Source organism: Jaculus jaculus, chromosome 1, assembly GCF_020740685.1.
Source record: "Jaculus jaculus isolate mJacJac1 chromosome 1, mJacJac1.mat.Y.cur, whole genome shotgun sequence".
Taxonomy (NCBI): Eukaryota; Metazoa; Chordata; class Mammalia; order Rodentia; family Dipodidae; genus Jaculus; species Jaculus jaculus.
Window position 1 is genome coordinate 305,298,446 of NC_059102.1, and position 25,845 is coordinate 305,324,290.

The 25,845-nt window shown below is 40.4% G+C and overlaps 1 protein-coding gene across 4 annotated transcripts in view; it reads left to right on the forward strand.

The window, feature by feature from the left end:
- Positions 1-114: 114 nt before the first annotated feature.
- Vamp4 (vesicle associated membrane protein 4) overlaps positions 115-25,845 on the forward strand; it is a 51,951-nt gene continuing 26,220 nt past the window's right edge. The window contains exons 1-3 of one of the 4 annotated variants that reach the window (XM_045141815.1): positions 115-330; positions 19,671-19,788; positions 24,253-24,299. In XM_045141815.1, the coding sequence (XP_044997750.1) occupies positions 19,723-19,788; positions 24,253-24,299 (113 nt within the window). In that variant the 5' untranslated portion in view covers positions 115-330; positions 19,671-19,722. Of the gene's footprint in view, positions 331-14,371; positions 14,488-14,671; positions 14,742-15,257; positions 15,412-19,670; positions 19,789-24,252; positions 24,300-25,845 lie in introns of those variants that run through there. The other 3 variants (XM_045141816.1, XM_045141814.1, XM_045141813.1) reach the window with 3 other exon arrangements.

A 25,845-nucleotide genomic window follows, 5' to 3' on the forward strand; every position in this document is an offset into this window, starting at 1 on the left:
ACACTTCATTGGCTGGGACTCTGTCTCCTCACGCAGGCGGCCGGTTTACAGGCCCCTAGAGCCCTCGGGAGGAGGGGCCGGACGGAAGGGGCGGGGCCCCAGGCTAGAACCGGGCGGAAGAGGCCGGATGCCCGGGGCTGGGCTGGGGCTGTGCGCGCGGCTGAGGCGGCCTTCACAGTGTGGACCTGCCCTGCCCAGCACGGTCACCTGCTCTCTCGGAATAGCGCAGTGAGCGAGGCGGACCGGGAAGCGCAGGGGAAGGAGTCCCGGAAAGAGCCCTGTTCTGGAGGAAATGAGGCCGCTCTGTGGTAACAGATCTGCACGGTCCAGGCATGTTATGTACTCCTTGGCATAGTCTATGCTTACGTTTATAACCCGAATTTAACCATATTGCCATTCCTCTGTCATCCTTGAACCCAAATACTTCTTTATTTATTTACTTACTGGTTTTTCGAGATACGGTCTCACTATGGCTCAGGCTGATTTGGAATTCACTCTGTAGTCTCAGTTTGGCCTCAACCTCACAGCAATTCTACCTCTGCCTCCTGAGTGCTAGGATTAAAGGCGTGTGCCACCATGCCCGGCTTTAAATACTTCTTCTTTTAAAAAAAAATATTTTTTTGTTCATTTTTTATTTATTTATTTGAGAGCGACAGACACAGAGAGAAAGACAGATAGAGGGAGAGAGAGAATGGGCGCGCCAGGGCTTCCAGCCACTGCAAACAAACTCCAGATGCATGCGCCCCCTTGTGCATCTGGCTAACGTGGGACCTGGGGATCCGAGCCTCTAACCCGGGTTCATAGGCTTCACAGGCAAGCGCTTAACTGCTAAGCCATCTCTCCAGCCCTCTAAATACTTCTTATGATACCACCCATGAGGCTGGAGAGATAGGCTGGAGAGATGGCTTAGTAGTTAAGGAGCTTGCCTATAAAGCCTAAGGACACATGTTCAACTCTCCAGGTCCCATGTAAGCCAGACGCACAGTGATGCAAGTACACAATGTTGCCCAGGCACACAAGGGGGAACACGCATCTGGACTTTGATTTCAGTGGCTGGAGGCCCTGGCATGCCAATTCTTCTTTCTCTCTATCTCTCTCATTAAAAAAAAAGAGGCCAGTCTGTTGGGCTTGCCTCAAAACAAAACAAAATAAAAATCTGCTTTACAATTTCATTTACACCAAGAAAATTCTTTAAGATAAGGAAAATAAATCATCAGCTTGTGTTTTTGCACATAGTTTTTAAATTTACTTCATCTTTAACCCTCATTGTAAATTATATCCTTTGAGCAATGAAATTTAGCCATAGAATCATATACATAGAGAGATACCTAGGTTATTTGTCTCCCTCCCTCCTTTTTTCCTCTCTCTCTCTTTTTTCCTCTCACCTAAAGCTTATACTGTCCCTTATCTCTACACAATAAAGTTGATAGTTCTGCTTCACTCTGATTCATCCTAAAATTCTTTTCTACAGAGTAATCAAGAATCTAGCTTTAGCTAGGCATGGTGGCACATGCCTTTAATCCCAGCACCTGGGAGGCAACAATAGGAGGACCGCCATGAGTTCGAGGCCACCCTGAGACTACATAGTGAATTCCAGGTCATCTTGAGCTAGTGAGACCCTACCTTGAAAAAAAAAGAAATCTAGCTTTATGGCTGGAGAGATGGCTTAGTGGTTAAGTCACTTGCCTGAGAAGCCTAAGGACCTAGTGTTTGACTCCCCCAGAACCCATGTAAGCCAGATGCACAAAGTGACACATGCAAGGCAGTGCACACTTATGGAGTTGCAGTGGCTTGAGGCCCTGACATACCAATTCTCTCTCTCTCTCTAGTAAAAATTATTTTTAAAAAAGTGGAAGAAAAAAAAGAATCTAACTTTACCTCAGTGGTGGATGTCCTTAAAGGATGTGTTCTTCAGGCTGTTGGTATTTGGATGTGTTTCCCCACCACTACTGATGATTTTTGAAGGTTGTACCAAAAGTACTCTATAAGTAACATCAAAGAATATTTATTTGGATCCTTGACCCCCTCCCTGAACTCACATTGTTCTTTCTTTACCCAAAACAAGAATTGACAAGGCTCTTTAATGTGACTTAAGCTTTTATATCAAGCAAGGTTCCTAAGCAGGGAGATGTAGAGACTTTCAGAAAGCCCCTACTTTGGGGATGGAATAATGGCTCAGTGGTGAAAGGCACTTGCTTAAAAAGTCTACCTGCCTGGGTTCAATTCCCCACTCTTCCATATAAAGCTGAATGGGAAATCATTTGCTGCGGCAAGAAACCCTGCTGTGCCCACACTTATAAATACACACACATACAAATAATTTTTTATTAAAAAAAGAGCCAAGCATAGTGATGAATGCCTTTAATCCCAGCACTGGGGGTGGGGGAGGCAGAGGTAGGAGGATTGTCATGAGTTCAAGGCCACCCTGAGACTACATAGTGAATTCCAGGTCAGCCTAGACTAGAGTAAGACTCTATCTCTAAAAACCAAAAAAGAAAAAAGAAAAAAAAAGGCCATTACTAAAACCCAAGGATCTCATTTAGGCTCAAAATACTACATAATAGCAAAGACAAAGAAAAAAAAAACAAAACATAATATCCACCCAAGACTTTGTTCAATTCAGCAAATGTTTGATGTGTGTAATATGAGCTATCACTGTGGTAGAGTGGTAGAAGATAAGATATAGATGTAGTACTAAGCAAGACAGTCACATGGAAGACCTTAAACAATTGCAAAACAAAAAGATCTGCAATGGCAGTAGTGAAATGTATTATGAAGGTAAAATATAGTACTCTGTGACAGCAGATACCTTTGAGACCTCTGATCTAGGAAGTAACCACAGAAGACTTTCCTGAGGAAGAAGAGATTCTCTAACCTGCTTTGGCCAACGAGGCATCATACCTGACCATGTTCTCATAAAAGCATGGCTCATCCTCCACAGGCTTCTACAAGAACTTTGGGCTGCTGCTTTTCCCATTGCCCCCATTGTTCTTTCTGCTAAGGGCATGATACTACAAGAAACAACAGAAGTGCTATCTAGCACAGCCCAGGCTCAGGCTTCTTGTGTAATTCCCTAAAAAGAAAATTGCTGTTTGCAATATGTTTCAGATCAAAAATTTAAGTAACTTCTACATAAGTGCCTGCCTCCCTTTAAGCCTAAGGAAGCAGTAATTATCAGAACATCTTATCATGCTAGGGATTGTCTAAAATAGTATTATAATTTTTTGTTGTTGTTGTTTTTGTTTTTCAAGATAGGGTCTCACTCTAGCCCAGGCTGACCTGGAATTCACTATGGAGTCTCAGGGTGGCCTCAAACTCACAGCAATCCTTCTACCTCTGCCTCCCGAGTGCTGGGATTAAAGGCATGTGCCACCACACCCAGCTTTAGTATTATAAATTTTTAATGTAATATTTCAGATGTTTTACTACAGACTGTTGCTAGTCTTTAAAATACTTATTTGAGTGCCAGGCATGGGGGTGCATGCTTTTAATCCCAGCACTCAGGAGGCAAAGATAGGAGGATTGCTATGAGCTCAAGGCCAGCCTGATACTACAGATTGAGTGCCAGATAAGTCTGGGTTAGAGTGAGACCCTACCTTAAAAACAATGATGACAAAAGAAAAAAACAAAAAACTTCTTTGAAACACTTCTTTCAAGGTTTAACTATGAATCATTATTAATAGGCATGTATTACCATTAGTTCAGTTTAAGTCACTTAGATGTTAAAAAGAGTTTACAGCACTTGGGAGGCAGAAGTAGGAGGATCACCATGGGTTCGAGGCTATCCTGATACTACATAGTGAATTCCAGATTGGCCTGAGCTAGAATGAATAGAATAAAACTCTACCTCAAAAAAACAAAAAAGATTAAAAAAGAATAGACTTAGATAAAGCCTTCAATACTGTAAAATTTACTTCTGAAAATATAAATCCAGACCTCTGGATATGTAACTTGCATGCTAATCTTCATTAAAATAGGCACATAAGTATTTGATAAATTTATAAGTACTTGATTGTTGATAAGATTAACTGTGAAATAAGGAGTAAGAAATTAAAAGCATTTCTGACAATATTGGGACAAAAGATGAGAAAGAGCATATAGATAATAGAATAATGTTCCCCTAAAATATGTATACCTAATCTCCTAGAACTTCTGAATAGGTTATATGACAAAAATGAATTAAAGTTATAGATGCAACTAAGGTTGCCAATCAGTGGATATTAAAATTGGTTCACCTAGGTTACCCAGGTGAACCCAATATACTGGTAAGGGTCATTTTAAAGTAGAAGAGAGAGAACAAGACCAAAGAGATGATAGCATGAAATAACTTGGCCCATTTTGTCTGGCTTTGAAGATGGAGGGAAGGGGCCATGAACCAAGGAAAGTGATTGTCTCTAGAAGCTGAAAAGGAATCAAAGCTGATTCTTCTACAGAGCCTCCAGAAGGAATAGAGCCCCCCTGCAATGTTTTTGTTTGTTTTGTAATAAAAAAAAAAAACATGCCAGATATCAGAGCTTCACAACTATAAGGAAATACATTTGCTTGCAGCACTAAGGGTTTGATAAACTATTGTGGAGGCAACAGAAAACTAACACACAGCATACACATGAGAGGGAGAAACAGCATGTATGGTTGAGGCAAAAGTTTACCATGGAAAGAAGGAAACATCAGATCAAACCAGAAACTGAGTTAAAGGGAGGTTTTAAGGAATACTCTATTCCAGCCCTTTAGTTTAAGCCTGTCAAGTGACAAGAAGCCAACAGAGAGACTGGGCTGTGGCAGTTGGAAAGAAACAATCCGAGAGATGTTCTTTGGAAGAATTGAAGAGCTTAATGAGTTACTGAAAGTAAGTAAAAGACTAGGATAGTCTACAGAAAGCACCAGGGAAAGATAAAAAGACAACATCTATACAACTGCTACTTGAAAAGAATTCATAGGCCACCATGCTATTGAAACCCAGAGCCAGACCCCAAAACTGGTCTCTTCCCCTGCATGTCTACCCCAGGGCTCATGCCCTTCTCACATTCTGTCCATGGTATCCAGTTGGAGTAGTGGTCTAAAGCATGAAAATAGTTATGAGTGGGGCATAAAATTGGGTAAAAGGAGTGGCTTATAATATTGGGTAAAGGGAGAGGCTCATATAATACTGGAAACTATTTCATTCTGGCAATCATAGAAAATGGGTTTGTTTTCCACATTTGAGAAGTTAAAAAATAAATGAACTAGTCTCCCATGCCTTGCAATAATGGAAGACAGGCAAAACAACCTGGGGTAATATTATACCACTTTCATTAGTTGGCTGTCAACACTTCCTTGCAGACATTGTTGACCTGAGAAGTATTTCTCAAATTAATACTGGATTCCTAAATTTGGAATAATAGTAATAGTAGTCTTTAGTTGGTATAGTTCTTACAATTTTTAAAAATATTTTAATTTTTATTTATTTTGTAAGAGAGAGAAAAAGAATGGGTGTGCTGCCAGAGCCTCTAGCCACTGCAAACGAACTCCAGATGCCTGCACCACCATGTGCATCTGGCTTATGTGGGTCCTGGGGAGTCGAACCTAGGTCCTTAGGCTTCACAAGCAAGTGCTTTAACTGCTAAGGCATCTCTCCAGCCCTAGTTATTATAATTTGATTTCATACATTAAAGTTCATAGGGAGTATAATCAGAGCTGCTGAGTTAATTTTTACAATAGTAGATGGAATCTTCCTGACTAGAAGAATGTGTCTATCCCATAAAAGATTAGTATCATCCTAAGAGATAGTCATACACATAATTGAGGAAAAACTGCAGTTGCTTGAAAATAAATGAAAAAGTTATATCTTTGCCTTTCTTAGTGAGTTTAATCATGAAGGCCTCTGGGTAGCTAGGTTTAATTCCTAGGACTCTTTGTTGAGTTGTTTCCTGTTCTGTCACGAGTTTTCCTCACATGTATGCACTGCTTGACATATATACCCACTTTGATGGAGGAGGGACATTCTGGAAAAGGACATAGCATACAGGTAGGTCAGTTGTCTTTGAGGCTAGCAGCAGTAACATCTGGAAGCTAGTAAGTCAGGGGAATGAAGTGAATGGAGCCACACAGTCAAAGAGCTGTGTCAAAGATCTGTTTGGCCTAGAATGAAAGAGTTCACAAGGCCTCCTTTTGGATACTATTTGCAGCATGTATACAAAGAAAGATTACAAGTGTTATTACGATTACAGTGTTTCCTCCATAATTTTTCTAAACTTTCAGTTCCTTTACTGCAAATAAAACCACCTTGAAGAACAATTTGTTTTTCTCCTAAACTGTAGCACTCAGCACAGAACTATGAGCATCTCATGTGTCCCAGTTTGTGGGATGATCTCTGTCCTCAGCCCATAATAAAGTGTTTTTCTATCACCAAAGGAATGGATACTAAAATAGAGTTCAATAAATAATATTCATTAATGTGCTCCATCCAACATTTTTATGTTAAATTTCTAATCCAGAGTCCTCAAAGAAACAAAAAAAAAAAAATTCCCTTTAGTCAAGCAAAAAAGTTATATGTAATCCTTCTCTAAAATGGAAGCACTTTTCTTGCCATGGGGGAGGAGTGGTACAAGAAAGTTGTTTTTCCAAGAAGAATATCAGTTTATGGTGCCAGAATTTTTTATCGCCTCTGATAGATCCCAGGTCTGAATAGTGCATCATTTTGTTTGGTTTTGTGTTTTGAGACAGAGATTCACTCTATAGTTTAGGCTGGCCTGGAACCCACTGTGTAGCTCAGGCTGGCCTCAAACTCAGCAATCCCCATTCCTCAGCCTCCTGAATACTGGGATTATAAGCATGAACCACCACACAAGTAAAAAAGTGTGTTTTCATTGCCATTGTTCTGACATATAGTAGAAAAAGGTTGCCCGTTATATGGAAATTTTATCCAAGAAGTTCTGATGTTTGAAAACTCAGCAGAGAAAAGGTTTTAGAAAATATATTATGGGACTGGAGAGATGGTTTAGCGGTTAAGCGCTTGCCTGTGAAGCCTAAGGACCCCGGTTCAAAGCTCGATTCCCCAGGACCCACGTTAGCCAGATGCACAAGGGGGCACATGCATCTGGAGTTCGTTTGCCATGGCTGGAGGCCGTGGTGTGCCCATTCTCTCTCTGTCTAACTGCCTCTTTCTCTCTCTCTGTCTGTCACTTGCAAATAAATAAATAAAAATTTTATGAAAAAGAAAGAAAATATATTATGGATATTTCTGGTAATATCTGGCAGGAAGACCCTTGCTAAAAACTACAAAGCATTAAGGTTTAAAGTATGGGATTTACGGGTTGGAGAGATGGCTTAGCAGTTAAGCGCTTGCCTGTGAAGCCTAAGGACCCCAGTTCGAGGCTCAACTCCCCAGGACCCACATTAGCCAGATGCACAAGAGGGTGCACACGTCTGGAATTCGTTTGCAGTGGCTGGAGGCCCTGGCATGCCCATTCTCTCTCCCTCCCTCTATCTGCCTCTTTCTCTCTCTCTGTCGCTCTCAAATAAATAAATAAAAATAACAAAAAAAAATTAAATATGGGGTTTAGAATCAGGATTCTGCTTTTGCAGTGGGATTTGGCCAAGCTTCCTGACTTTTCTTGCTTCCTCTCTTGCCTTCCACAATCCACTTACCATACAGTGGCTATTTTAAAAATTGATAACATTTTTAAAATTAAAATATATTGATCATTTAAAAGTATACACTTTAGTGGTTTTTAGTATGCTTGTTTTCTTTGCATTCATCACAATATCTAATTCCAGAACATTTTCATATCTCAAAGAGAGACTTCCTACTATTTGCACTTATTCCTATTCCCACCCCATCTCTTTTATCTACTTTGTCTCTATAGATCTTCCTACTTGGTATATTTGTGGAAATAGAAGCATACTATGTGATATTTTGTGGTTGTCTTCTTTTGCTTAGCATATTTTCAAATTTCATCTCTGATGCAGTATGTGACAGTATTTCATTCTATTTTATGGCTGAACAATAAGTGTTGTGTAGCCACTTACCAAGATATAGATGCTGAGCAGTCTCTACTTGTTGGTTATGAAAAATGCTAAGTGAACATTCATGTATAAGTATTCATGTGAATATATGTCTTTAATTACCCAAGATATGTACATAGGAGTGAGATTGGTGGATAATAAGGTTTGAAATGTATAAATCTGTTCATTTCTCTCTCTAATTACTACATTTTCAACATGCCCTAGAATTCCTTCATGATTCAATCTTATCCTCTACCATTCTCTTTGTTTACTGTGGTAGTTTGAATAAATGTCCTAGAATTCCTTCATTATTCAATTTATCCTTTACCATTCTCCTTGTTTACTAAGCTCCAAGCAACTGATTGCCCCTTTTTCTCAAAAATGTCAAAATCCTCAGTGTTGGGAAACTGGAAATCCACAAGTAAAAGAACAGATTTGGACCCTTGCATGTATAAAAATTAACTCAAAATGGAAAAATTAAAACACTGGGAGAAAATTTATAACACTGGATTTGGTAGCAATTTCTTGACTATAACTCCAAAAGCTTTAGTAACAAAAGCAAAAATGCACAAGTGAGACCATATCCAACTTAAAAATTTGTGTGCATGACCAGAAGCAATAGTAAAGGAACAACCTACAGAATATCCAGAATATATAAGCAACTCACAGCTCAACAGCAATAGACTGTTTTAAAAATAGGCAAAGTCCAAGCGCCACATGTTCTCTCTCATATGGGGATCCTAGCTACAGATGACTGGGCTTCTGCGTGAGAATGAAAATACTTAGTAGCAGAGGCCAGTAAGTTGAAAAGGAGACATAAAGGGTGGAGAAAGGAAGGGAGGAGGATACTTAATAGGTTGATATTGTATATATGTAATTACAATGTTTGTAATGGGGAGGTAATATGATTGAGAATGGAATTTCAAACGGGAAAGTGTGGGGGTGGGGAGGGAGGGAATTACCATGGGATATATTTTATAATCATGGAAAATGTTAATAAAAATTAAAAAAAAATAGGCAAAGTCCCTGAATAGATATTTCTCCAAGAAATAATAATAGTAAAGGTTCAACATCAAAAAATAGTCATTAGCCAGGCATGGTGGTGCACACCTTTAATCCCAGCACTTGGGAGGCAGAGGTAGGAGGATTGGTGTGAGTTTGAGGCCAGCCTATGATTACATATGGTCAGCCTAGGCTAGAGCAAAACCCTACCTCAAAAAACCAAAATTACACACACATGCACACGTAGGTATATAATTTTTTCACTGTTATTATGGAAAGATATTCCTCATCACAGCAAAGCCAGACATGGCGGCACACCTGTAATCCCAGCACTTGGAATTTCAAGTTCCAGGACATTCTGGGCTACTTAGAAAGACCATATCTCAAGAAAAATAAAATAACTGAAAATGGTGGTCAGGGATATGGCTCAGCAGGTAAGAGCACTTGCTATGCAAGCATGAGAGCCCGAGAAGGCCTGATTCACCCTGCATCCAATTCCCCATCACTCATATGCACAACATGCACACCTAATACTAGAGGATCACTGATTCTTGCTGGTCAGTCATTCCAATGAAAACAACAGCTCAGGTTCAGAAAGAGACTCTATCTCAAGGAAACAGATAGATGAGTAATACAGAACATCCAATATTGTCTTCTGGCCTCTGCACACATGTGCAGCACACACATGCAAAAAAAAACACTAAAAAGTCACTACAATAAGATATCACCTTATACCCATAGAGTGTAATTGAAAGTAAGAGTGTGTGTGTGAATAGTAGTGGCACATGTGTGTAATTCCAGAATTTGGGAAGTGGAGGCAGGAGTATCAAGACTTCAAGACGATCCTCAACTACATATTGAGTTCAAGGCTAACCTGGGCTAACGCATCTCAAAAAAGAAGGAAAGGGAAAGGGAAGAAGAGAGGGAGAAAAAGATAAAGTAGAATTGTGGTTTCTTGATCTTGAAAGGAATAGAAAAGAAAAATTATTTGTCAATACTTAAAGAATTTGAGTTTTGCAAGATAAAAAGCTCTAAAGATCTGTTGCAAAACGTGAGCATTGTTAACTTTACAAAACTGCACACTTAACTAGTGAGATGGTATTTTATGTCATTTCTAAACACAATATTCAAAATAATTTTTTTTAGATGCCAAATTCTTTTGTGCTTGGTGGCCTTTACTCTGGCTGTACTTTGTGTCTGGAACACTCCCTCTTTTGCTTTTTGCATGATTGGTTCCTTTCAGATTTTTTGATTCAGCTTCAATGTTTCTTCCTCAGATGTATGTCCCTCAGCAACCCAATTTTTTGAAATAGGTCTTCTTCAAGCCTCGGTGTCAATCATTTGTTTATTTTTTAATGCCTATCACAATTTGTAATTATATAATCCATTTTTGTTTCACTTTTATGCCACAATACAAAGTCTATGAGGAAAGCAACTGTGTATTTTAAACCTGGCTTAGTAATATATACACAGTAGATAGCCAGTGTTTTTTTTTCCCCCTGAATGAATAAATGAGTCAACATAGACCAGGAAGAATAACTTCTGCCTCATGTGATTGTTTTCAGTATCAATCAGTTGCATGCATGATTTACAGGACCTGACACCTGGTAATAATAATAATAATAACCTTTCTTCTTAAGGCAGTATTTTTTTGTTTTGTTTTGTTGTTATTACTTGAGGTAGGGTCTCACTCTAGCCCAGGCTGACCTGGAATTCACTATGTAGTTTCAGGATAGCCTCGAACTCACAACAGTCCTCCTACCTCTGCCTCCCAATTGCTAGGATTAAAGGCATAAACCACTATGCCTGGCCTTAGGCAGTATTTTGAGAGCTGGTTTGGTTTAATAGTGCTAAGAAATCTGAGGCAACATGCCAAGCATGTACTCTACCATCAAGCTACATCCCCAGCCAAGGGCAGGCTATGCTTATTGTACCAGATAACATTTAAATGTCAATGTAACCCCAAGATTCTCAGGAATTAATCCAGGGCCTAGGCAAGGCAGAATTATTTGCATACTACTAAGCAGAATACTTGTATTTTAGTAGAAATTAAAACCTTGCCAACAACTTCTTTCATGCCTGAGGCCTGTAGATGCAATTCTGTAGATGTAAATTCTGTTATTTCAGAATTTCCCCATATCCTCAGAGATGTTCACACCATGTGGGAAAAAGTGAAAGAGTTTCAAAACCTAGGGACACTTGAGCAATGGATAGAATTAAAAGGGTCTGTGAATTTGAATAGGGGAATGGCATCTTTATTATGTTATTATATATGCTGTAATAGAAATTTAGCATTTCTATTATGAATATAGTCACTCTCAAAGGAAAAAAAACTTAAAAGTCCTCAGTAGTTATACCTATATCTCTGCTGCCAATAGGGATCACTAAGATTTTCATATCATATCATAACTAACATGAAATACTTTCCTGCTTCCAGCCTGGGCTGGTTCACCCTTCTTTAAGCAACGTTGTAGTCTCCTGCTCTGTGGAAGTCATCATATTTATAACATCTTAGTGTGGACATCTGATCAGCATTGAACACTATAACCTAGAACTCCTGAACTCACATGATCCTCCTGCCTCAGGCTCCTGAGTAGCTGGTCTACAGGCATGTGCTGCCATTCCTGTCATTTTTTTCTGCTTTGCTTACTCAAAGTTATGATAAACATTATTAGGCCTACCATTAAATTTTGTTGTTTAGTGAGTTAAAATGCACATGTCTTAATATAGTATGAGATTGCTTTAAATATTTTTAAGAATGTTATATCAATATAATTGGGCTACTATGTAATTCTGTACACTTTATTTTGATGCATTTAGGAATGTTTTAAGAAGTTTATGGGCTTCACTGGATTTTCAGAGGGGTTCTTATTGTAAATTGTATTAACTATACATACCTATCTCATAATGAGAATCCCATAGATGATTCTTTGTAATCCTAAGAGTTCATGTCACTATAATTGTGACTATACTCTGTAAATTTGCAAAAATAAATCAGAAAGACAAGTTTGGTCCTTAAGGTAAACAACTACTGTGATTTTTTTAAAAGTCTTGTTAAAAAAGTGGGGGGGGGGGAGAGGGTATTACCATGGGATTTTTTTTAATATAATCATGGAAAATGTTAACAAAAATTAAATTAAAATCTTGTTAAAGACAGACATTTCATTTTAAATTTTCACCCCCTGAATACAGTCTGAAATACATCTACTTAAGGTGTTTTGCTGATATCTCATTCTTTCTTAATAATTGTTCAGATATACCACTTGTGATTTGGGATTTGCTTTTAATTCAAAGAAGTTTGCCTAAGATTCTGAGACCAGCTTTTCATGAGTTTTCAGGTTTTGAAAGGAATGTCAGCAGAAGACGAACAATTTCCTTTTCTTAAAGAAAACAGGGCACACATTTAAAACATAAGGTCATTCTCAGGGTCTGGTGTGGACAGCCCTCCATTGCTGGGAACATGGTGGGGCAAGAAAGAGGGCCACCCTCTCTCTTGTCACACAACACATGGGATTTCCTATGTATCAGAGCAGCCCCCTCACTGCAATCTATTGAAAGTCAGCCCTTAGGGCTGGAGCGACGGCTGAGTGGTTAAGCGTTTGCCTGTGAAGCCTAAGGACCCCAGTTCGAGGCTCGATTCCCCAGGACCCACATTAGCCAGATGCACAAGGGGGCGCACGCGTCTGGAGTTGGTTTGCAGTGGGTGGAGGCCCTAGCACGCCCATTCTCTTTCTCTCTCTGTCTGTCTGCCGCTCTCAAATAAACAAGTAAAATAGACAAAAAAAAAAAAAAAAATTAAAAAAAAGAAAGTCAGCCCTCAACATAAGGGTTGAATAAATATAAAAGATTAAACAACAATTAAATTTTAAAAGGTCTAATAAATAGGTCTAAACTCTAATAGAGGGAAACAGTAATGACAAATACCTACCTGTGTGTATATAGGAATATAAATTAAGAGGAGAACCTTCTTGTTTTTCTGCCAACTCTTCATTGGCTATCAGGTGAGCTGGTCTAAATATTCCTAATTAAATGTGTCTGTGTTACCTGAAGAAAGTAGAATCAGATGCTTGCTCTTGCTCACCAACCCCCACCCCCAGGTCAGAGTGTATGAGCTCTGCCTACCTAGATGTATCTGGGAGAATGTTAGCAACTCTCCCTTTCAGAGACACCTCCCCCCACTACACACACTCACACACGTTGACCCATGTGATCACTGGGTTTTTCATACTACTTTAAGAATGGCTTGGGAACTGGGTGGGTTTAGCTTAGTGGTAGACCACATGCTTAACATACCTGATACTCTGGGTTTGATTTTGTTACAGTTTGTATAAGTGACCCTAAGATCCCCTGTATTAAAAACTAGGTTGGGGTCTGGAGGGATGGCTTAGCAGTTAAGGCATTTGCCTGCAAAGCCAAAGGACCCAGGTTCGGTTACCCAAGACCCACGTTATCCAGATGGAGTTCCTTTGCAGTGGCTGGAGGCCCTGGCACCCCCATTCTCTTTCTCTCTCTCTATCTCTCCCTCTTTCACTGTCAAATAAATAAAAACTATGTTGGTTTGTGGGAAAGGTCATTTTATAGTTGAGTAAACCAAGACACAGTAGCTTGGGATTCCCTCAGATTCAATGTTTTAAAGAGGCCTTGAAATTTGTAGTATTAGCCAGTAAGCTCTTTAATATTATTAATTTTATTTCTGTCTTTGAAGTAAAGAGATGACTCATTGCTCTTCTTTAACTTTGATTTAAAAAAAAAAAAAACTATTTTAAAGCAGAAAAAACAATTAGTTGGCGGGGGCTGGAGTGTTGGCTCAGAGGTTAAAGGCACTGGCTTATAAAACCTGAAGACCTGGCTTTGATTTCCCTGGAACTATGTAAGGCCAGATGCACAAAGTGGCACACGCATCTGGAGTTCGTTTGCAGTGAAAAAAGTGTTGGGCGTGGCAAAGACTATAGGAACTTTTGAAGTTTGACAATGCATCATTTTACATCATGAGATGGCCATGCAGCTTATGGCGGGGGAAGGGGGGTCAGAAGTGGAGTGGGGGGTTTGAATGTTATATGCCCCCATTGGCTCATGTGTTTGAGTATTTGATTCCCATGCGATGGCGCTGTTCAGAAACAGCACTGGGGAGGTGAAAACAGGTAGATCCCTAGGGCTCACGGGCCAACCAGTCTAGCCGAATCCGTGAGAGTTCGAGGCCTTGTTTTGGAAACAGGCGAATGCATTCCTGAGGAATGACGTCCAAGGTTATCCTCTGGCCGCCACATAGGCATGCATACACATCACACACTCACGCTCTCTGACACACACACACACACACACACACACACACACACACACGGAGAGAGAGAGGAGAGACAGACAGACAGAGAGGAGTAATGGTGAGCAACAGCAGAGAAGAGTAGATTTAACCAATGTGCGCCTGCAGCCGTCCGTCCTCGGGCGCTGCATCCTCTGCAGCACACGGCCGTAACCTGTGCCGGCGCGCTGAGGACTGGGAAGGTAAGAGAACCGGAGACCTTGATCGGCTGGCTCGACGATCTCCCGCGGCCTGGGCCCGCCCCGTCCTCCCCACGCCAGGCGGAGAGCGCCGAGCGGCTCGATGAGCGGCGGCGGCGGCGGCGGCGGGGGGGTCTGCGCCCACACACTGTCTCCACCTCCCGCGCTCCCCGTCGGCCTCGCGCTCCCTCTCCCGCCCGCCCGCGCGCGCGCGCCGGCCCCAGAGCCGCTGCGAGCTCCTGACTCCGGAGCCTCAGGTACTGGCGCCGGCCCGTTCCGGGCGGGAGGAAGGAAGGGAAAACGACGCCCCTGTCCTCCCCGCCGCCGACCCCTAACAACGTCCTAGGGGACGAGCTCCGGCCTGGGGGCGGGCGGCGGGAAGGCGGGGACCCCGGGGTGTCGAGAGGAAGGACCAGCCCCGGGCTGTGCGGGTGGGGGCGGCTGAGGCAGAGACGTGGGATGGAGGGGAGGTGGGGGCAGTGCCGTGGATGGGGAGGCGCCGTGTAGAGTGGGAGGCAGCCTGGGGTGTGATGAGTGGGCGTCTTGGGGCCCGAAAGGCCAGCGTTAGATGTCCATGGCCTCTGGGACGACAGATGGGGTGTCCTGGCGGGGGGCGGGGTGTGGGCAGTGAGGATGGAACGGGTTCCTTAAAGGGCTCCGGAGAAATAGCGCAGCCCGGCTGGTGTTTGTCATGACCGGAAGGGGGAGGTGGAGCCTTACGCTTGACAGCTTTTGTGAATAGGATTTCCTGTCGGTTTCCCTTCCTGTCACTATTGCCTCGACACTGCCTTCAGCTATCTCAACTGCCGAGGAGAAATGAGGAAAAGGAGTCAGAAAGGGAGTGGAGGGGGACAAAAGCAAAACCCGTCCCCAGATTCGAGCTTTTGGTGAACTGAAATGCAGCGTGTGCGTAAAGTGGAAAAGAAGGTAGCATTTATTAAACAAGTTAGACGTTTATTACGCGTAAACCCAGTGACCAGAGAAGGTACTACAACAATGCATGCGTGAGATAAGCATATGATGGTGTAAGAACCATATGCTGTCGTGACATAACTGAATCGTGTCGTGTCCTTATGCCCTCGGTGTGAAATGCATTCTAATGGCTCTGCTAGTGCTGAGATACCTAGACTAAGACACCTGAACTGACAAAAATATTTTGTAGAAGAAATCTTCAGCAGAGTATAGTTAGATCTAATTTCTGGGCGTGATTTATTTCTATAAATATCATTAGTTGTCCTGTGGTTCATCAAGCGTAGCTAATTAATCTGCCTGTTGCTCTGTTGATGGCTTCTCTATTAGTCAAGCCCAGATGTCTTTCTCCCTGAAGCTGATAATTCGGATTATGAAACATGAATATGGTGTTTAGCTTTAATGTATGCTTTGAAGGTTGCTGGGTTATTTCTTGGCATTTCGACCAATATCAAGTGTATACAGTCTCTTTACTATATGTTGGCTGCTTTGGGTTGTTGAGGCACCTTCTATCAGGGTTTAAAATATAAATAAGATAGAAATATAAGCAAAGTATTCAATTAGTTGCTTTTTCATCTTTTAAAAATTTTTATTTATTTGAGAGAGGCACACCAGGGCCTCTAGCCACTGCAAACAAACTCCAGACACATGTCCCACCATGTGCATCTGCCTTACGTGGGACCTGGATAATCGAACCAGGGTCCTTAGGCTTTGTAGGCATGTGCCTTAACCACTAAGCTATCTCTCCAGCCCCTTCATCTTTTTTTAAATGCACTCTGTAACATTTCTGCATGAAAGAATTATTCTGAAATCCAAGTATGGGGAATAAACTGGACCAGATGGTTGTGACAGAGAAATATTGTGGCATGAACTTTATAAGTGGTGCTTATTGTCAGTAGTTTATATTACAACTGTTTAAGTTGCTGGTTTGGAAACGCTTCTTATTGAAAGAAAGTGTTGGTGTTAATTTGTTTTCACAGGAAACCGACTTTACTGATATGACTTTGATTTGGTTTAAGAAACTAAACCCTGGCTTATTCTTTTCTTACTATATAGCTAACCAATAAACAAATGTTTTGCTATACCTTATGTAAAGGTCTTAGAGCTGTTTCTTTTGGAAGAGTACAGAGAACTGCTGAATATATAGGGAAGTATGCCTACAACAGAATTGTGTATCCTGGGTAGCAACTAATTAACTAAATATTAAAGCTGATAATGTATAGTCACTGATATGGCCTCTGTCTTGACTGTTTGAATGAGTAGTGTGACTTAACACTGTTATTGATCTTTGCTTAGTCTTAGTTTCCTAATGTTTACTTAAAAGGAGTGTCAAGAAATAAAAAGAGAAAATATAGGGCTGAAGAGATGGCTTAGCGGTTAAGGCACTCGCCCGCAAAACCAAAGGATCCACGTAAAGCCAAGTGCACACCGTAGCACATGCGTCTGGAGTTTGTTTGCGGTGGCTAAGAGGCCCTTGCATGCCTATTCTCATTCTCTCTCACTTTCTCTTTTCCTCTCCCTTTTCTCTCTCAAATAGATAATAAAAAAAGAGAAAATATATAGTATGTAATACCGTACCAAAATGCTTCTATATTACTAAGAAAATACATATCTGTATGCTCAGCACATAGTAAACACTCAGTACATCTTAGCTATTATGAAGTCTTAGATATTCGGCCATCATCTGCTCCCAAATACTGGAAATTTATGTTTGCATAGTAGCTATTTCTAGAAAATTTTGATTATGTTGCCTACTCCAGCAATTTCCTGGAAAGTCACACTGTGCATTACTATATAAAAGGCTAGGAAATGATTCTGTACAGAAAACCCAGTTGTTTTGACATATGGAAAAACTCAGTTTCTCTTACTCTCTCATAACAGAACACTGCTATAATCCCAAAACGTACCAGGTTTCTCCCCACCAGAAAGCAAGCAATTTTGTAGTAGATTCTCTAGCATATGTGGAGTGTCCTCTGATTCACTTGACTCCTGGCCCTATGTACTTGGAGAGAGCCACAGGGCTTCTGATGCCAATCACAATCCCCAGGTTACAACGCCTGTGCATCGATCTGGTTGATCAACTGTAGATTGAAGTGGCCACAATCCCCATTGTGGATTCAGTCAGTGTGCTAGAGTAGCTCACAGAAATCATGGAAATACTTTAAGTTTATCAGTTTATTATCAAGGCTATCACAAAAGATACATACAGATTAATCAAATGGAGTAGATGGAAAGGTACAGAAGAATGAGTCCCGGGCTTTCCTTGGTCACTCTGAGAACCCCCAGAAAGTGCACATGTTCAAAGCTTTCCAGGGTGTTGTCCTCATGGATTTTTATGAAAGTTTTATTTGTAGGGATGATAGATTACATCATTAGCCATTGAGAATCAACTCAACCTTCTTTACACTCTGCCTTTCCTAGAAATGGGGTGGTGGGAGCTGAACCATCCCAACTGTTTTATTTCAAAGTTATACTTGTATTTATTTGGGAGAGAGAGAAAGAGGATGAATGGGCACACCAGGGCCTCTAGCTGCTGCAGATGAACTCCAGACACATGTGCCACCTTGTGCTTCTAGCTTACATGGGTCCTGGGAATTCAAACTTTGTTCCTTTGGCTTTACAGGCAAGCGTCTTAACCACTAAACCATCTCTCTAGCCCCCAACCTTTTTTCTGTGCCTGACAGGAATGGTATAGATGTCCTGTTTGGGGCTGAGCACACAACAGACACTTATCCTCAACTTTTGCCAGTTAGACATCTCTGCCTTCACCTCTGCCCACTGCAAAAAGAAACTTCTGTGATTGGCTGAAAGCAGCACTCATCTATGCCTCTCAGTCTTAATCATGCCTTGGTCTTTCCTCTGACTCATTCTAAGTTTCTTAGAGGCTATCAGTTACTCATCATTAGCATACAAATAATCACACATCAAGCCCCACATGATGGTGCTTGCATGGGGGGGGAGGCGGGCAAAGGTAGGAAGATCTCTGTGAGTTCAAAGTCACCCTGAGACTACATAGTGAATTCAAGGTCAGCCTGAGCCAGAATGAGACTCTGCCTCAAAAAATCTTATGAGCCTTTAGAAACTATATGTCAGGAAACAAGAAGACCTAAAAGAATATGTGTGTATATATACATGTGTATATGCATGGTGTTTATAAATGTGTATATATACACATTCATATATATGTACTTTGTGAGTAAATATATATGCAAGTAAAAATATACATATACATATACATATACACATAGAATTGTTATAAATCATTGTCACACCAGTACTTACAAACTAGCCATTTTTGTACTTACAAACTAGTACCAGGGGAACATTACAGTTTGTGATTGTTTTTTTTTATTTATTTATTTATTTTTTTTTTGTTTTTCGAGGTAGGGTCTCACTCTGGCTCAGGCTGACCTGGAATTCACTATGTAGTCTCAGGGTGGCCTCGAACTCATGGCGATCCTCCTACCTCTGCCTCCCGAGTGCTGGGATTAAAGGCGTGCGCCACCACACCCGGCTGTGATTGTTTTTGCATGTAGTATTTGATGTGACCAACCCAATTCCATGCAGAAGCATGATAGTCACTATTTTTTAAATTTTTATTTATTTATTTATTTGACATAGAGGGAGGGAGGGAGGGGAAGAGCGGGGGAGAGAGAGAATGGGTGTGCCAGGACCTCCAGCCACTGCAAACAAACTCTAGATGCATGTGCCCCCTTGTGCATCTGGCTAACATGGGTCCTGGGGAATTGAAACTGGGTCCTTTGGCTTTGCAGGCAAACCTCTTAACCACCAAGCAATCCCTCCAGGCTGCTAATCACTATTTTAGAGATGGGAAGACTGAATTATTGCTTAAGCAACTAATTAAAAGTGAGATAACTGGACATGTTCCATTGTCTTCTGATTCCAAGTTACAATTTGAAGGTTTTAACAGTTTCAAAGCCTACCTCCCATTGTCCCCTTCCATACTATCTTCTCTTCATTCTATAAAGCCTAAAGTTACTCATCCTCCACATGTTTTGAGAGGAATTACATTTATTTTTTTATCATAGCTTTAGCTGTTTCTCATAAGTGGAGGCCTAGCATGCAGACCTGTCACTGGAGAGAGCCCATATGGAGGGAGTAGTTGAAGTCAGAAAAGTAAAAGAGGCTATTATCTTGAACACTGTTTTAAGTTTCTTTTAGTTTTTACGTCTGATAAAATTTATTTTCTCCTTAAGGTAGTGAATACTGACTGCTGGGAAATAGAAGAGTACTTTTTGAACAAAAAATATGCCTCCCAAGTTCAAGCGCCACCTAAATGATGATGATGTCACTGGCTCTGTGAAAAGTGAAAGGGTAAGTTCAGAATCTTAAGGTTTATAAAAAAGATTCAAAGTATGTTTTTATTCCTTTTGTAAATAATTTTTTAAGTCTAAAGTAGGGTCAGAAAAGGGGTGATGCCTTTCCTGATCATCCTAAATGATCATGGCTGATGTCCTCTAACAAAAGACAGGTTAACAAGAGAAAAGTGTGACAGATTTATTTGGCCATGAGCACCTTCAGAATTAAGACCAAAGAGCTACAGTGAACTATTAATTTCTACACTTAGGTCCAATGAAGCCATGCAGTAATATGATGGGACCAAGGGTGTCATCTAATGGTATAGACTAAGGGGAGGGAGGGAAACTCAGAAAAGCCTTTCTTATGGCCATACCATTCTGAATGGGCCTGATCTCGTCAGTTAAGCAGGCTCGGGCCTGCTTAGTACTTGGATGGGAGAGAGGCCTTTCTGGCCAGATTCTTCTTGGTCTCTATATTCCTTTCTTTCTGGTAGACAGGCTCATTCTTGGAAAGGGGGTCTTAAGAATTATAGTCAAGCTAGGTGAGTCACCGAATGTTTTGTGACCGGATCTTAGGTAGAAAGATAGGGAAATATAAGGGTAATAATTTTAGGATTTTGTTTTGCTTTGCTTGGTTTTTTTTTTTTTGTGGGGGGGGGGTTCAAGGTCTCACTCTAGCCCAGGCTGACCTAGAATTCACTCTGTAGTCTCAAGGTGGCCTTGAACTCAAAGTGATCCTCCTACCTCTGCCTCCCATTGAAGGTGTGCACCACCACACCCAGAATATTTTTAGGTTTTATATCTGGCTTTGGGGAAAGGGATTTTGAGTTTTATGCCCTGCCTTGAGGAAGAAGAATTCTAAGGGTTGTTTTTTGTTGATGTTGTTGTTTTGTTTTTGTTTTCCCAGAGGAAAATAAGGGATATGACAATAGGGCAAGAAAAGGTCAAAGGGCAACTTTGCTTTGGAGGGCTTTATTTTGGTAGCCTTTCCTAAGTCCCAACACTATATGCTGATCTTATTTGTTTCATAGTAAATTTGTTAAAGATGTGTTGCTCTGATTTATGACAACTGAGCTCTACTCCAGTAGTAAATCATTGTGCTTTATAGTCTTTAGTCTTCCAAAGAAAATTTTTACAGATACAAGATACCATATTCAGAACTGTGGAATTAATTTTATTTTAACAGTGGGGTTAGGTTATGTCATTTTATGCATATGTGCAGTTTTACTTTGCTTTTATTAATTCTCTCTGTTATAGTTACCCAACCCAAAGCAGCTAATGGAAAGAAAGGTTTTTATTTTGTCTTACAGTCTTGAGGGAAAGCTTTATGGTGGCAGGGAAAAGAAGGTAGAACAGAGGCTGGACATCACCTCCTGGCCAACATCAGGTGGGCAACAGCAGCAGGAGAATAAATCACACTGTGGCAAAGGGGAGCCAGGTATAACATCCCTAAGCCTGACCCCAAGAACACATGTCCTCCAGCAAGGCTCCACCTCCCAAGCTGGTGACCTAGTGTTCAGAACACATGAGTTTATGGGGGAACATCTGATTCAAACCACCACACCCTCCCCTACCTCCTCTGCCCCCTCTTATTGGATATCTACCTTCCTTGTCACATGTAGTCCATTGCTTTTTCTTTTTCTCATCCTCCCATCCCAAAATCTCCTCTTATCCTGTCATATTCATGATCTGAAAACATATACATATTTGTAAATATATTTGGAACACAAAAATTTTGAGATTTGGAAAAGATAATGAAATGAATATTTATTATATAATAGCCTTTTCTTCTGGGGGTTAGTATCTCTAAACATTAATATTTCTTAGTGAAATATATGATTAAGTGTATAAATAAATTAGCTAACATCAATTCAGGTCATATTTTCTACCAGTGAGTTTGACAACAAACTTAAAACCTTTTGTAAAAACAAACAAACAAACAAAAAACCTATTTTGGCTTAGAGATTTTTTAGATTTTGAAATTGTTGATAATGGATTCTAAACCTGTAATTCATTATAATTTTATGTACCATTTCAGTTTATAGTTCATTCCAAAATATTGTATGCAAATAAGTCTGGAAATTAGGGGCTAGGAGTGGGATAGAATGCTTAGTAGTAGAGTACTGCTTGCCTAACATGCCTCAGGCTCTGGGTTTGACCCTTTGCACTATAACCAAGAAAGAGATAGGGAGGGGGTAGGAAAGAAGGAATTAGAAATTAGGGAACAGAGATGGGGAGATGGCTTAGTGGTTAAGGTGCTTGCCTGCAAAGCCAGAGGCCTTCAGTTTGATTCCCCAGTACCCGTGTAAGCCAGATGCACAAGGTGGCACATGCATCTGAAGTTTGTTTGCAGTGGCTGAAAGCCCTGGTGCAACCATTCTCTCCCTCTCTCTCTGTCTTCTCTCTCTCTGCCTCTTTCCCTCTGTCAAATAAATAAATAAATAAAAATAAAGCATTAAAAAAAGATATTAAGGAACAGTTTGGAGATGATATCTGATGTGTTATAGTCAGGTTACTTTTAGAATAAATGCACAATAAATATTTACTTAGGGAAGGAAATTGAATTGCTTTATTTTTACTCAGCAGCTTGAAGTCCACTCTCACTTTCTATTCTTTCACTTACTAATTTACTGGACAGATATTTATGGAATACCTACTGTGTGCTAGGCATGGTTAATGCCCTTAGAGAACTTTCAGTATGTATGACTTTGTTTTATATGTTCCATTTTTTAAATATTTATTTTATTTATTTGAGAGAGAGAGGGGGGACATGCCAGGGCCTTCAGCCTGTGTAAACAAACTTCAGACACATGCATCCCCTTGTTATCTGGCTTACATGGATCTGGGGAATCAAACCTGGGTTCTTCGGCTTCACAGGTGAACACCTTAACTGCTAAGCCATCTTTCCAACCATATGTTCCCTTTTTAACCCAGCCTCAAAACTTAATATTTTTTTTTAATTCTAAATCTTTCTGTATTTTTTTTTTTTTTTCTGGGAGTTTCACACTAGCCCAGGCTGACCTGAAGTTCACTATATAGTCTCAGGGTGGCTTCAAACTCACAGCAGTCCTCCAACCACTGCCTCCCAAGTGCTGGGATTAAAGGTGTGTGTCACCAGTCCTGGCTACTGTTTTTTTTCTTTCAAGGCAAGCCCAACAGACTGCCTTTTTTTTTTTTTTTAATGCAAGAGAGAGGGGGAGAGAGAGAGAGAGAGAGAGAACACGCATAAATTGGCGCACCAGGGCCTCTAGCCACTGCAATTAAATTCCATATGTGTGTACCCCCTTGTGTGAATGTGCAACCTTATGCTTGCCTCACCTCTGTGTGTCTGGCTTACATGGGGCCTGGAGAGTTGAACATGAGTCCTTAGGCTTTGCAGGCAAGTGCCTTAACTGCTAAGCCATCCCTCCAGTCCCCCCTTTTTTCATAGGGAGTAAAATCCACCAAAAGGTTAATTTCTAGTTAACTTATTAAAATAAGCTTTATGTGTTCAAAAAAATAAAATATAGAGTCTCAGTTTTACTATAGAAATTGTAAGTAGTTTATATTGTGGGCTTGCAACTGTAATTTACTGTAAAACTGGACAAATATGACTCTAGATAGATCCTTTCTTTTGGATGTTTATCAGACTGTGAAGTTTATGAGGTCTGATAACTGATTGGTTCTAGTAACCTTTAAATGACTTTTTATTTTATTTATTTATTTTTTTAATATTTTTTGTTCATTTTTTATTTATTTATTTGAGAGCGACAGACACAGAGAGAAAGACAGATAGAGGGAGAGAGAGAGAATGGGCGCGCCAGGGCTTCCAGCCTCTACAAACGAACTCCAGACGCGTGCGCCCCCTTGTGCATCTGGCTAACGTGGGACCTGGGGAACCGAGCCTTGAACCGGGGTCCTTAGGCTTCACAGGCAAGCGCTTAACCACTAAGCCATCTCTCCAGCCCTTAAATGACTTTTTAAACTTTATATTTTTAGTCTTCTATTACAATTTTAATTGCTTTATCAAGATATAATGCACAGAACATACAGTTCACTCATTTAAAATAATTCAGTGAGTTTCAATAAGTTCAAAGACTTTGGAAACCACTGCCATAGTTTTATGACATTTCAGTGTCTCTAAATGAAGCCCTATACTTTTTTAGAATCCAGACACATGCATCACATTGTGCATCTGGCTTTACATGGGTATTGGGGGTGGGGGCAGGAAGAAAAGACTAGGTGAAAGGAGAAAGGTGGTGGTCCTGCCTGATTACCTGCACTGTCTGTGATAGGATTCTGGAATCCTTCTACGAAAGGTGTACATGTTGCTCTATCTTTTAGCTTCCAATGAAACCTGTGCAGTTTTTCTTCCCCCTCTCTAGAAGCTTAGAGTTAAAAATTTTCAACAGTTTAGAACTGGTTTCATTATTCTTCCATGACATTGTATAGCCTTGTGAATCTGAAAACTCAAATCTCTTCCTTTTTTTTTTTTTGACAGAGAAATCTTTTGGAAGATGATTCAGATGAAGAAGAGGACTTTTTTCTGTAAGTTTCTTATTAATATATAAAGGTATAATTAGCATATAGTAAAGTATGTATATTTAAATACATAATATGAGTTTTAACATATGTGCTAAAAAAAAAAAAAGAACCTTTGAAATCATCAAAATAAGCAATTTCAGCTATCACCCAAAAACTTTCCTTATACTCCTTGAGTGATAATCTGTTGTCCTCCCAAGTTCTAGGTAACCACTGACCTGTTTTCTGTTACTATACCTTTGATTTCCTAGAATTTTATATAAAGTCATATAGTAGGCCCCCCTCTTTGTTTTTTTAGTGGCTTCATTTGCTTAACATGATTGTTATGAGTTTAATCCATGTATTAGTAGTTTGTCACTAAGATATTCTCCTATGTTTTCTTTCTTTTTAAAAATTTTATTAGGAACTTCAGTATTTGAGCATTTTTCAAACCGGTTGTATTCCCACAAGATTATCCTCTTATGTCCTCTCTCTCCCATCGCCCTTCCCCTGCGAACCCTTTTCAGTGGTGTAGCTGTAGTCACTATGTTGTACTAGTCGGTTCTTGTGGGGAGCACAAGACCTCGCAATACACCTTCACACCCTGTGGCTCTTACATTCTTTTTGCACCTTCTTTTGCAATGTATTCTGAGTCTTGAAAGGCATGTTAGTATAGAAGCTTTATAGTTTTGGCTTTTAAATTTAGACCTATGTTGCATTGTTGACATAAGGATGAAGGATTTGTTATCTGGCATATGGCCATAATTGTTTCATAACCATTTAATAAAAGACTATCCTTTCCCTCTTGAATTACCTTGGAACCTTGCTAAAAATTAATTGACCTGACCAATCCTTTGCAGTTATATGAGGAAAGGTTCTCATTTAGGTCTAGGTTTGTATCTGTGAATTCAAGAAGGACAGCAGTGATGCAAGAATCGTCTCAGGGGATGAGCATAGATGGATATGCTTGAGTGGAAGGGTGTATCTACTACTAAACATATTGTGGCTTTTTTGTTCTGTTTTTGTTTTGATGTGTATGAGTGTGTGTGTGTGTGTGTGTGTGATTTTTCGAGGTAGGGTCTCACTGCAGCCCAGGCTGACCTGGAATTCACTCTGTGTCTCAGGGTGGCCTTGAACTCATGGCAGTCCTCTTACTTCTGCCCCCTGAGTGCTGGGATTAAAGGTGTGTGCCAGGTTTTTTAGGTAGGGTCTCACTCTAGCCCAGGCTGACCTGGAATTCACTATGTAGTCTTAGGGTGCCTCCTATCTCTGTGATCCTCCTATCTCTGCCTCCCTAGTGCTGGATGCCACCATGCCCAGCCACATCATCATCATCATCATCATTATTATTATTATTTTGTAAAGGTTGATTTTCATGTTGTTCTGTTTTGAGTTTGCTTTTATTAGAGTGTCTCCAATTTTTTTTTGATGTCCCAAGTTTCTCAGTTTAAACCTCATTGATCATACAACACAGTATTTTCTCTTTCCTTACAGTCATAGGAGTTTCTTGACTTTTAAATTGGATGCAAGTACTTTTAACTGAGTCATCTCAGCCCTTTTAAAGCAGGTTAAT